General features: G+C 50.9%; 1 protein-coding gene across 2 annotated transcripts; it reads right to left on the reverse strand.

Moving 5' to 3' along the window:
- Nucleotides 1–6899: 6899 nt before the first annotated feature.
- On the reverse strand, nt 6900–11699 carry FUT6 (fucosyltransferase 6). 2 transcript variants are annotated; one of them, XR_003988644.1, is made up of 3 exons: nt 11547–11699; nt 8541–9785; nt 6900–7458 (listed from the first exon to the last, which is right to left on the reverse strand). XR_003988644.1 is itself a non-coding variant. In XM_030466583.1 (2 exons), exon 2 carries the CDS (start codon nt 9766–9768, stop codon nt 8689–8691), a length of 1080 nt encoding a protein of 359 aa, XP_030322443.1. In that variant the 5' UTR covers nt 9769–9785; nt 11547–11699; the 3' UTR covers nt 8031–8688. The 2 variants fall into 2 exon arrangements, 1 of the variants encoding a protein (XP_030322443.1); XM_030466583.1 differs by lacking the exon at nt 6900–7458 and having other exon boundaries at nt 8031–9785.
- Between the last annotated feature and the right edge of the window lie 1135 nt (nt 11700–12834).

Consider the following 12834-nt stretch of genomic DNA (forward strand, 5'->3'; position numbering starts at 1 on the left):
AGGAGCAAGTGGGAGAGGTGATGTCCCAGCCCTGAGACCCCACGGGCCACCAGGCAAAGGGACAGGAGCTGTGTGACAGAGGGACATCCCCAGAGAGGAGAGACCAAGGCCCAGCCGCTGCCGTGTCCCTCGGTGTTGTCCCGCTGGCTGCACAGGACCTGAGACGCCGCTGCCGGGGCTTCTGGAGCGGTGATGGCTGCTTGATACCCCTCTGGGGTGGCCCAGGGGTCCTTGTCAACCCCTGAAGGGTGACAGTGGGTGTGCCACATGCACAGGGCATGTGCTACCCTGGAGGTGCGGTGTGTGTCACACACAGGTTGTAGTGCCCGTGGGGGGTGTTGGTGGCCCCTGTGCAGGGTGACGGGTGTGGGATGAGCTGTGACAGAGCTGTGACCCGTGGGGTGTGCAAGCATCACAGAGCGTGGCACGGGCGGGTGGGGAGTAGAAAGGGGGGGTTGTGTGGGGATTGCTGTGTGTGGTGTGATGCTGGGGTGTGTGGCACTGGGTGGGCTGTGCGTTAGGGTGTGTGCTGCACCCACAGGGTGTTCCAAGGTGCATCAGACCCCAGAGGTGCCCATTGTCAGGGACAGGTGGAGTTCCCAGCTTTCACGACATCTGCTGGGGTCCTTGCACTGCCAGGGATGATTCCGTGCCCCAGATTCCAGCCTTTGGTAGCAGGGCCCCACCAACAGTGGTTTGTGCTCAGGCAGAGGCTCAGACTCTGCTCCCATGGCCACTGCTCCCATAGCCCCCAGCTCTTCTGCTTTAAACCCACCATAATCTGAAGTAACTGGATTAACCCCTGGTCCCCCTGCAGGCAGCTGGTCTAGAGCCCGGCCACCTCCAGAGAACGGACAGCATCCAGAGAGGTGACAGCCTGGGAAGGTGACAGGATCCAGGAAGGCGATAGAGTCCAGGGAGGTGACAGAGCCTCTCAAAGCCACCCGTGAAGCTGTGGCACTTGGCTCTGCAGCCACAGCCAGGAGCATCCGAGGCTCATCATCCCCTAAAAGCTGTCCCAACACTCCCAGCCACAGCCCAGCTCCTCGGCAGGGCCTGAATCGTGTAGGAGAGGAGATTGAGGCCTGGGGGTTGGCTCCAGTTTGCATTTACAGCAGTGTCACTCTTGTTTACTCTGCGGAGAAATAAATGAGACCGCAGACTTTTGCATTCTCTGGGCAGGCTCTATTCGTTGCCTGGGATTGATGGGTTTTCTCCCCTTGGCTCCCTTCCCAGAAAAAGCAAATCATAAACAGAAGGAGAATATTGGTGTCGTGTCCTGGGCATTAACCAGCGTGAGGGAAAACGCTCCACTTGCTGCAGTGTCCTGACTCCTCAGTTGGGAAAAAGGGAGCAAAAAAATCCCGTGAGCTTTCATGCCAGCATGAGGATGATAAGGAGCAGTGTTTGTAGGAGCAGAGAGCAGATCAGCATCCCCTGGGCTGGGACATCCCACTGTGGGCTGGGAGACAGCTCTTTCCCCACCATCTCCAAGGGTGAGCAGGCACACTCCTGGCCTAGCTGTGAGCCAGGCTGATAGAGGGTTGGTTTTTTTTCTTGCTTTATTTTCATCCAAACACCACTTTTGGCTGAGCAGAACCAGGATGTAGTGGAGCAATATAAACACCATCCTTCAGCAGGGCTGTCTGTGCAGCCAGCATCCTGGGACAGCAGCCTGCACGTTGATGTGGAGTTTTTCCCTCACTGCTGTAAAAAGGGAGAAGCCAGCAAAACCCACCTCTGGGGCACAAAACCCACCTCTGGGCCACAAATCCCACCTCTGGGGCCCAAAACCCATCTCTGAGGCACAAATCCCACCTCTGGGGCTCAAAACCCATCTCTGGGGCAACACTCACACACAGACCCTGACACTGCCAATGCTGCTGAGACCAAATTCAAGCCATGCTGCACGGAGCTCCCAAAACACCCTTGCAAGGTGCTGCTGCCCTGCCAGGGAGAGTTTGCACCCCTGGGTTTTGGTGGAAATTAAATAGAGCTGGAAGAAGGGAGGGAAGTGCCAGGAGAGCAGGATGGGGACAGCAGATGAGCAGCTGGGATCAGCGCTGCGCTCGCTCTTGACTTTAGAAAAAAAAACCCAAAACAAAACAAGGCACCTAAATATAACAATAATAACTGCACACTCAAGGGCTTGGGTGCTCTCCAGTTCTCACTACTATAAAACTAAAATTAGTTTTGTTGTAGAAGCCTCCTGTGGAAAAGAAAAGGCACCAGAGTAATAATGGCAGGCGAGGTGTCATGCAGCAGCACAGGACCAGGTGCCTGGGGAGGGGGTTTGCAGCCCCCTGCTCTCTGCTCACATTATCCAGCTGGGAGATGTCAGAGCTCTGTCACTTCTTCAAGTGTCTCTTTGCACCCTGGGCTGGGAGATTTTATTGGCAGCTTTGCATGAAGACTCTCATACCTTCCAGCTGCAACCCCCTGCCCCTGCTGAACCCATGCACAGCCAGCTGACAACCCCCAAAATCCAAGCATGCTGGGGCAAAACCACCCAATGTGATGTTAGAAACCAACATGAACTCCAATTAATCTTTTATTTTTCTCTTTTTTTTGCTTTCACCTTGCTGGCAGCTGAGCACACAGAGGTGCAGGGCAGGGCATGATCTTGCTGCTGCTGTGTGGTGGCCGAGCTCAATGCACCTGCTCATTATTTTTGTTTTTTTGGGGGGTGCAGTTGAGGTTTGCAACCACAAAACTCCCTGACCAGGTTTCGGGGGGAGTTGGTGCATTGTGACATGATTGAAGGATGGTTTTTGCTTGCAGCATCTTCTTCTGGGCATCTGACTCTGGGTCATCTTCTGCATGAAGCTCCTTTGGCTCCAGTGCAGGAGCATTGCTGGACCTGTGCCCCTTCTGCCCCACTTCACTGCTGCCTGGGCATGGAAATGTGGTTCCAATAGAAAGGCTGCTGCTTCCTTAATGCTTTCCATTTCTACAGCCCTCTCTGCTGTAATAGGAGCTAGAGCTGTCCAGAGGAATGTCTACAATGCAGAAAGGGAAAAAAAGGCTGGAAAAATCCCTCCTCAAAGCTATAGTGAAACCTCATCCGGCTCCTTCCTCATCCTCCCAGGCATTATTTATTATCAATAATGCAACATCTATCTGGGGAGGGCTTTGAGGCTGGGGTTTTGCCCAACTCTGGCTTCAGCTTCGCTGTTTTCAGCAGCATCACTCCCAGGGGGGCTGAGGGTGTTCCACAGGCTTTGGAAAAAAAAAACGGGTTTGGAAGCAAGAAGAGCTGTTTAAAACTATTCCCGTGGTTGTGACAGGGCAAAATATGAGTGTTATGTTATCCCGGGCTCTCTGGCAATGAGTTATGGGCCCTTTCATTGTGTTTTACTTTACACATCTGTAGGGGCAGGCGCCTGGCTTTGTGCAGCTCTGGCCCTGGCACTGGCAGTGGTTGGGATCCCGTTTGCTGCCACGGCCTCACTCCTTGATTTGGTATCAGTGAAGGGGGGAAATGGGTCTAAGAGCATTGTTTCCACTCGATGAAAGCACTGGCAGCAGGAGTGTTCCTTATTTAAACAGGTCCAGGAACTTTGCTGAGGAGAAATCACTTTCCCGTTTATCAAAACCAATTAATTTTTGGTGGTGTCCAAAGCCCCAAACTCCTCCCCTCCATAAACCTCCTGCCACATGGGTTTGGGCTCTGTCAGATGAGGTGGAGCCTCAAACTTGAGACAGAAGAGGAGGGGGGAAAAAGGAGAAAAAAATAATAAAAAAAGACTTGTTTGGCTGCCATCAGTGGGAGCACAGGGTCCATCCAGCCCAGGGCTCCTCTCAGCACCATCCAGAGAAACCCATTCCGGGATTGTTGGGTCTGCCCAACCATCTGCAGAAGTTGATGCAATGCATCTATATTTTAGATACTCTCTATTTATTCAAAGTAACTTATGTTATTTATTTAGATACCCTAGTGTGCCATCTACATAACGCATTCTTTCTCTCTCTTTTTTTTTTTTTTTAATTTTATTTATTGATCCAAATGGTGCCAAGTGCAGTTTACATTTATGACATTTTTACCATTTATTCTGAACGTTTTTGGGGGGGGGAAGGGGGAGGGAAAGATGCAGTATGCTATTATTTTTTTTTTAAACAAACTTAACTTGGTTGTGATGCTGTTCCATACTCATGGCAAAGTGAAAATAAAAGGAGGATTATATTGAATTCTCACTGCTTTTTGTCTTTCACTGTGAGGGAAGAATGATCTCATGGTCCCAACATGGGGATAACCGAAGAACTGAGAAATTTGACTTTCATTTGGGGATAGCAGAGAGGATGGCAGGAGCTTGGCTTTATTTTCCAGTTTCCTGCAGAAACAGCCCCATTTCTTTCATTTTTTTTTTTCATTTGCTGCCAAATTATATTTCTGCAAACCAACAAAATGAGATGTTACCAAGCTTGAACTGTTCCCTGGGCTGGGATGCTTTAGCCACAGAAATCATCATCTTTGCCCCTTTCTTGTGAATATACTTCCAGCAGGGTCCTCTCAAAGACATTCCAATTCTGGCAAAAAAAAACACATTAAAAAAAAAAAAAAAGAAGAAAAAGAAAACTCAAGTTTTGGGTAAGAACAGCCAGAAAGAAAGTTCCAGAGAAATCTGGAAGCAGTGCAGAGTTTAGAAATATATTTTATTTTATAGAGACAACTACTCAAAGCCATCAGCAAGTGGTGGTGGGGGGGATGTTGTTACTCATTAGGATGATTCTTGTGGTTAATGATTTATTTTGGGTGCATTTTGAAAGCCTGGCCAGGTTCAGGACATTAAAACTCTTCAAACCTGTGGAAAACAGAAAGGTTGGCACCACTGAACAGACATTCCCCCATTTTAAAACACTTATTCCCCCATTTTAGAACACATGAACCTCACTTAACACCCTTGAGGGCATTTCATGTGCCCATGGTTATAGCAGCTCCAAGTTCCTGCATTTATTTATTTCCAAAGCCAGGGAGCTGTTCTGCTGGCATGAGGGGAACAACTTGGGAGGGGGGGAAAGAAAAGGAAAAAAAGAAAAGGAAAAAAGAAAAAAAAAAAGGGGGGGAAAAGGAAAAGGAAAGGGAAAAAAAAAGGAAAAAAAAAAGAAAAGGAAAGGAAAAAAAGAAAAAAAAAGAAGAAAAGGAAAGGGAAAAAAAAAGAAAAAAGAAGAAAAGGAAAGGAAAAAAGAAAAAAAAAAAGTGAAAAAAAAGGGAAAAAAAAAGCTAAATCACTTTTGAACTACAAAACTTTAAAGTGTGTTTTTAGGAATGAAAAAAAAAAAAAAAGATCTGTTTATATTCCCCCCTCATGCCACCCAGAGGCCTGACAGCCATGGCCAGCTCGTGGCTGAGTCAAACATTCCCACTCAAAATTCTGCTTTGTAAATATTTTATGAAGCATCTTTTGAGACTCATAAATCTCAGTGTGTGTGCAAGTGCTCCAGAAAGTAAGGAAAGCTGCAATGCTGCTGGTAAAAAAAAAAAAAAATAAAATAAAAAAAGAGGAAAAAAGGGTAAAAATAAAAGAGGGAAAGGAAGAGGAGAAACTGAAGTTTTAAGGAGAAGGCTGCTTGGAAAATATGACTCCAAGAGAGGGGAAAAAAGAAGAATAAAAAACCATTTCCAGGCAGCAGTGTGAAGTCAGGACCTGCTGCCAGGATGGGGTGATTTTGGGGTGTAATTTCTTGGTTCTGAGGTGCATGTTGCCAACTTTTGTATTGTAAGTAGGAGGTTTGCCCTGGCAGGTGCTTGATTTCAAGCCCCAGCTTCAAAATCCCAGCTCTCAGCTTTTATTCCCTATTCACTTGTTCATTTTTTAAGAGAAAAAGGAGCAGGCAGTGCTCAACCCCACTGCTCACTTTGAGCTTCTCAAAGAAACTCAAGAAAACAAGGTGGGAAAAGAAACCTAAAAATAAACCCAGCCCCAGTTCAAACCAGAAAACAGGAATAAAAATGAAGACAAGAGTGTGGAGTTTGCAAGTCACAGAAAAAAACCCAAACCTCTCCACAAACCCCTAGAAATCTATGTGATGATTTGTCTCCCAGGTAGTGCTACCAAAAACCTGAAGCCTGGGGACAAGGCTGGGGACATTTTGTGGCTTCAGCTGGTGCTGAGGGTTTGCTAGAAGGGATGGAGGGAGCTCAGAGGTGCCGTGGAGGGAAGAGCTGGGATGGTTTCATGTTCCTTTTTGCAGCCTCACAGGGCCAAAGGAGGAGCAGGTTTCCAGAGCACGGGAGGTATCTGCTGGAAATAATTGAGTTTCCAGGGTTGGCTCAGGCATCTTCACACATCCAGGAGGACAAAGCCAGTGATGATGAAGCTCCAGTTGTTGTGTTTTCAAGATTTTCAGACTATTCCCTTCCCCAAATGCAAAGTTCTGCTGGGCTTGGGGAGGATTTCTGCTTCTCCCAAGCTCTGCCTCTTGGCTCCTCTTGGGCCCTGGTGTCTCTGCAGACACTGCTCCAAAAACTCCATTTCCAACCTTATTATCAACCTGGTTTCCCACGAGGAGCAGCCTCTTCCTCTCCTCTCAGGGAAATACCCCTGTAAAGCTCATCTCTTCTCTGCTTTTTGCATCATCTCTGCCTGAACTCTCAGCTGGGAACACTTCAGCTTGCCTCCTGCCCCCTTTGGGTAAAAAGATGGGAGGTTTGGGGGTAAATGGGGCCTTTTCATGTCAGGATCTCCCAACTGCAGACCCTGTGTTTGGGGAAAAGCAGGACTGTGACTCCTCAGCACTGCTATCCAGATGTTTCCCTGGATGAAATCCCCCCTTGCAGAGTTTCCCAAGTGCAGTCTCAGCTTTCCCATCCCCTAGCAAACCCAGACTCTGTGTAGCTCCACAGACATCCCCTCCCCAGGCCACAGCAGCACAGAGCTTCAGAGGAAGGCTTCATGTGATATATTTGTCCTGCCAGTCCTACGTCCCCTCCTCAAGGACCAGGGCTTAAGCCTGGCTGGCTGCAACCTCCTAACACCCCCTGGGCTGCCCGTGGATGCTTCAGCACAACTGGAATTCATCTTTTGGTTGTTGCCCTTTCAAAGGCTGCAGCACAATTTGGGGGATGAGATTAATATTCATAAATATGTCTCCTACATTTTTATTTTGCCTTTGCTCCTGCATCCTTTGCTGGCCCTGCTGCCCTCCTAAAAGCTCACCAAAGGGCCCACATAGCCCTTGGATCCAAGGAAGGGCCTTGACCTGCAAAAAATAACCCCAGGTTCAAGCACAAAAGGAGAGGGACAATCCCCCCAGTGCTGCCATGCCCCAGTTAAAACAGTCCAAAACCCTCTGGGACTCATCCTTTTTTAATAAGTGTTAAATGACTCCAGGTCTTGCAAGCAAAGGGGTTGGGGTGGGGAGGTTGGGAAGAGAAAACTGGGGATTTCTTGCCCAGGTTCAGATTTCAGGGTGAAGGTTTTGTTCTCAGGCTGGTGCTGATCAATGGATTCAAGCAATCTGCAAAGAAGAGAAATAAGGAAGGTGGCAAAGGTCATTAATCCCCCAAATCCCCCAAAATAAGGGACTTGCAGTGCTGAAGGCAAGGTCTGGCTGATGGTCCTGCTGCTGCAGAATGGCTGTGGGAGGAAAAGCAGAGGAGATTCTTTGGAAATGTTTGCTAAATTCTGCTGGTGGAGAAAACAATTGTGAGTCTGTATGCACTGCTGGACTCTGAGCTGATTTTCCTCATGGAAACACCCTGGGGTCAGGACAGACCTTTGAAAAGGTCAGCTCAGGGGTCAGGAGCAGTTGGAAGAACTGAATGTCCAGGGGTATCAGCAGGGAGCCTGGGAGGGCAGGGGTCTGGCCACTGACTCCATGTAATGAGGTCCCCGACCTGAAAAGGAAAAATGTCCAGTGGCACAACCTGAACAGAAGCAAGAAGCTCAGTAAAGATCAGTTACTCACTGGTCCTTAAACACATGGCCTAGAGACACCAGCTGATGCCAGGAGGCAGCTGGTGGTCCTGAGCCTCTCCTTGCACAAGGAGCTGCAGGCACTAAAACCTCTGGTGCTGTCAGGAGCACCGCGGCACCAGTCTGCTGCTGTCACACCCTGCCTCAAACCCTCACTGTTCTGCCAACCTGCCCCCTAAACAGGCTTGTAAAATAAACTGAGTTGTATTCTACCCATTTAGCAGCTCCCCAGAGGCAGTCAAGGAGAGCCCAAGGCAGAGCAAGGGCAGGATGTGCCTGTGGGGATGGCAGAGGGGGGCATTGCCTGTTCTGCTGACAGCAGCAGGCAGCCTCGTGGCATGGCCATGACTTCAAGTTGCAGTTTTGCACAGTGTAAAGCCCTTGAGCCAGGTTGAAGAGAGGTGTTGCAGTTTCACTTCTCCTCTCAGCTACTTGCTTTGGTTGGCCAAGCTGTGGAGCTGATCCAGAACTGTTTGCAGAGACTAGAGGTGAACTTCTCCAAAGCTGCAGCTGGCATAACAAATCGAATTGTTCAAGTAACTGATAATAAATCAGAAAAAAAAACCCCAAAAAACAATACACTACTCTATCTGACAGTCTATCTCCAGTAAGACAAAGGCACACCAACACCTCATTGCTTCCTTGTCCTTTTTCATTTCAGAGCTCCTCTTGTTCCTCCATTTCCATCAAGTTCAATCATCCCCCGGAATTGCAGCCTGTCAGCAAGGACAAAAAGATTGTGGTGCAGCAGAGAGAGCTGAGCAAACAGCAGTTACACGAACCACTCAGACAGATCAGGCACAACCCGGTACCTGTTCTCTGTTGTCTGCAAGAAGTGACAAGCTCTGCAGAAATGCAGGCCCCAGTCACCCCCAAGCACAGGTTTCAACCACTTGCGCCACTGGAAGTAGCTCTGGTACCTCTCGGGGTCCTCGCTCAGCTCCAGCAGGTACCGTGCCAGCTCCCCAGCATTGGCAAAATCATCAACGTGGATGAAGGAGTCAGGAGGCAAGAAGTGCTCGTAGTTTTCTCGAGGTGGCCCCAGCACGACAGGGATGGTGCCAGAGGACAAGGCATTCCTCCAGAGCTTCTCGGTGATGTAATCTTCGTGCTGCGAGTTCTCAAAAGCCAGGTAGAAGCTGTACTGGGACATGGTGGGAAGGAGCTCGTGCCGGGGCAGGGGCAAGTGATACTGCCCATAGACATCCACGGTGATGTGCTGCTTCAGCTGATGGTAGTACTTCACCCGGTAAGAGTTTGCTTTCCAGTTGCTGACCACCCAAGCCACCAGTCTGGTTTTAGGTGGGATGCTGAGGGGCTGAGGCTGGCCAAGGAGCTGTAGCTCCCCGTAAGGGGTGAAGATGTCCGAGTCTCTCCGGTAAGACATGGTCAGGTTGAAGAGGTTGTCCATGGCACCTAAGTTTGGAGAGTGGCTTGGGGACTCCAGGTTGAACCAGATCCAGAGCTGGGAAGGGAGTCTGGGGAGCTGGGCCAGCCCCTCCGTGTCCCTGTACACATCCCGGTGGTGCATGATGACAGCATCGGCCTTCTGGGACCAGCTGCGGTTGGAGGTGAAATGGCAGTCGGGAGTGCTGTAGAGTGTCGAGCAGTTTCTGAACTTGATTTTGTGCCCAAAGGGCAACTTCCAGAGCAGGATGGTCAGCCTGCGCTGACTCTTTGGTGGGGCTCTGCTGTTTCCAGCATGGGCTGTTTGTGTAGAGTTGCTGGAATTATAAAGCTCTGGCTCAGGAGTCCTGAACTGACGAAAAGAAGCAAAGAAACAGAAGCTGAAGGTGAAGGTGAAGAGCAGGAAGGTGAGGAGTTTCTTGCTGGAGATATTCTTCCCTTCCATGATCCCCACGAATGGATCTGCAGAAACCAGAGACAGGACAAGGAGTGAGGGGTGAGCTCTGACCCCAGCAGGGAGGTGGCTCTGGGTACAGTTTGTCAGGGAGGTACAGACAGGGGACAGAGCCAAGACCTGAAGGACATCTACCTCCAGCCTCCTCTTCTCAGAAAGAGAGGTCTTGAGGGCACCATAAACAAGGTTCCCCACACACCGACCCACCAGGCACAGCCACCCTGCCTCACACCCCAGGCTTCCCTCCACTGCCAGCCCCTTCATTTCCCAGGAGAGCTGCCAGCTGCCTGTCCCGGCTCCTCTGGGCTTCTTCCTCCTCAGGGGTGACCTGTGAGGGGTTCAGGTCCCACAGGGATGACCTCTGAGGGGTTCGGGTCTCTCAGGGCTGACTTGTGAAGGGTTCAGGTCTCTCAGAGATGCCCTATGAGGGGTTTGGGTGCCTCAGGGGTGCCTGTGAGGAGTTCGGGTCTCTCACGGCTGACTTGTGAGGGGTTTGGGTCCCTCAGAGATGCCCTGTGAGGGGTTCGGGTCCCTCAGGGGTGCCTGTGAGGGGTTCGGGTCCCTCAGAGATGCCCTGTGAGGGGTTCGGGTCCCTCAGAGATGCTCTGTGAGGGTTCGGGTGCCTCAGGGGTGCCTGTGAGGGGTTCGGGTCCCCCAGAGATGCCCTGTGAGGGGTTCGGGTCCCTCAGAGATGCCCTGTGAGGGGTTCGGGTGCCTCAGGGGTGCCTGTGGGGGGTTCGGGTCCCTCAGAGATGCCCTGTGAGGGGTTCGGGTCCCTCAGGGGAAATCAGTGCAAAGCACCGCAGGGACCCTGACTGAGCGGGAGACCGAGGCCCCGCCCACCGCCCCTCAGGCCCCGCCCCCATCCCCTCAGGTCGCTGATCCCGCACAGCGCGGTGCGTGCGGCTCTGGTCAAAGGGGTGCGGGGCGGGTGCGGTGTTGGACCTGTGCGTACGGCTGGGTCTGTATTTATATACCTAATACAGCAGAGCCACTGAAATGAGCACCTCCCCTGGGTAGCCAGGCTGAGAGATTGGGGTTGTTCAGGCTGGAGGAGGCTCCCAGGGGAGCTCAGAGCAACCTCCAATATCTGAAGGGGCTGCAAGAAAGCTGGGGGAGGGCTTTGGACATAGGGGGGTAGGGAGAGGACAAGGGAAATGAGTTAAAACTGGAAGAGGGGAGATTTAAGTGGGACATTAGGAAGAAATTCTTTGGTGTGAGGGTGCTGAGCCCCTGGCCCAGCTTGCCCAGAGAAGCTGTGGCTGCCCCATCCCTGGCAGTGTTGAAGGCCCCAGGTTGGATGGGGCTTGGAGCAGCCTGGGCTGTGGGAGGTGTCCCTGAGCATGGCAGGGGGGTTGGAACTTGGATGATCTTTAAGGCCCCTTCCAACATTCTGTGATTCTGTGTTTCTCTATCTCCAGCTCTCGGGACCTCCACACAGAAAGGATGTGGAGCTCTTGGAGCCAGTCCAGAGGAGGACATGGAGATGATTTGAGGTCTGGAGACCCTTTGCTCTGAGACAGGCTGAGAATGTAAGGGTTGTTCAGACCAGAGAGGAGAAGGCTCCAAGGAGACTTTAGAGCATCTTCCAGTGCCTGAAGGGGCTACAGGAAAGATGGAGAGCTCCTGTGTTACCACCACCCCCTGACTTCCAACAGCCTCTCCTATTCCCCATCCTTCCTGCATCCTGTGCCCCTTTCTTGCAGCCCCAGTCAGGTTCCTCTTCCCACAGCTATTGAAAAAAGAAATGACTGATGCAGCTTACTTACCTCCAGGCTTGGTCCTGGCACACCACAAAGGTGGGCACTGAAATGGATGGCACGGTTGGAAAAAGAGGGGAAGAAAGGAGGGCACAGACACATGGAAGGATCAGTGTCTTGTTCCAGGTATTCCTCTCCTGTCTTCTTCTCCACCCTGTGTCACAGGAGGACAGCTCTGTTTAAGAAGGATGGGAAAAGCTGGGATGGACTGGAGGTGTCAGCATCAGGTCTGTGAGTCCCCCTGCCACCTTCATGGGCTTCATGGCCCAGCTGCCACCATCCCCATGCCAGGCTACATCTCCTTGTCACCTTCCCAGGAGCTCAAGCTAAAGTGTATCTGGGGGCTGGTGGCTTCAAGCAATGAGCTTCAGATTAGATGAGAGCTTGAGCAAGATCAGAGGATCCCTCCTGTGTTCAGCCCTGCAGATCATGCTTTGGAACATCTCCAGCCCAGGTGAACAGGCATTGAACATCATGGTCTGTGGACATTGTTTGCTACGTCCAGAGTGAATTGATCTCACATCAAGCTTGGCTGCACTTGGCTAGGTTATAAAATGTCATTATGTGTTATTATCAGGCTTAAATAGGTCCCAGGGTAAACATGGATTGTTGGTCTGGAACTGAATTCACAGGAGGACTTTTAATACCTGTTTGGGGTGCCTTGGGTGGGCAAGAGGAATGCAAATGGGCAATATGGAGTGGAAGAGTTTGCATTTTTAGTCCCTCTGCCTGCAGGTGTGTGTTCTGTGGGACAGAGCTGGAAGTCACCTGAAGATTGTCCAGTTGCCTCCTGCAGACTTGGGAATGCTCCAGCACAGGTGAAAGAAAAAAAAAAACCAAAACCCTGGCATGAGGGATGGTGGCTATAACTCATGGTTTGGTGAGCCAGGCAGTCTGAGGTCTCACAGCTGCTCACCTGGGCCTGAGAAGGTGTCAACCATTCAGCTGCTCTGCCTAGAAATTCCACACTTGAGAAACTGTGACTTCTTACCCTTTCCCCATGGAACAGGCTACACCTAGACTAGGAACTTAAACATGAGGGCACGGGCTCTGGATTTAATTCATCTGGAGGGTAAAATTTGGGATGGTCCATGGCCCAGCTGAGGCATGATCCAACTAGCACTGTGCCAGATGGGACCCAGGTGTCACCAGGGCAAGGAAACTTTCCCCACAGGTAGCCTGCACATATGTGGCTGCTTCTGGTGGCAAAAGGATCTCTCTAAGAGGAGCATGGCCCAGCCACACCGGTTACAGGAGAACAGACTTGTCCTACAGTCATGCAGCTCAGGCATCAGCC

This window comes from Calypte anna, chromosome 28 (genome assembly GCF_003957555.1).
Source record: "Calypte anna isolate BGI_N300 chromosome 28, bCalAnn1_v1.p, whole genome shotgun sequence".
NCBI lineage: Eukaryota > Metazoa > Chordata > Aves > Apodiformes > Trochilidae > Calypte > Calypte anna.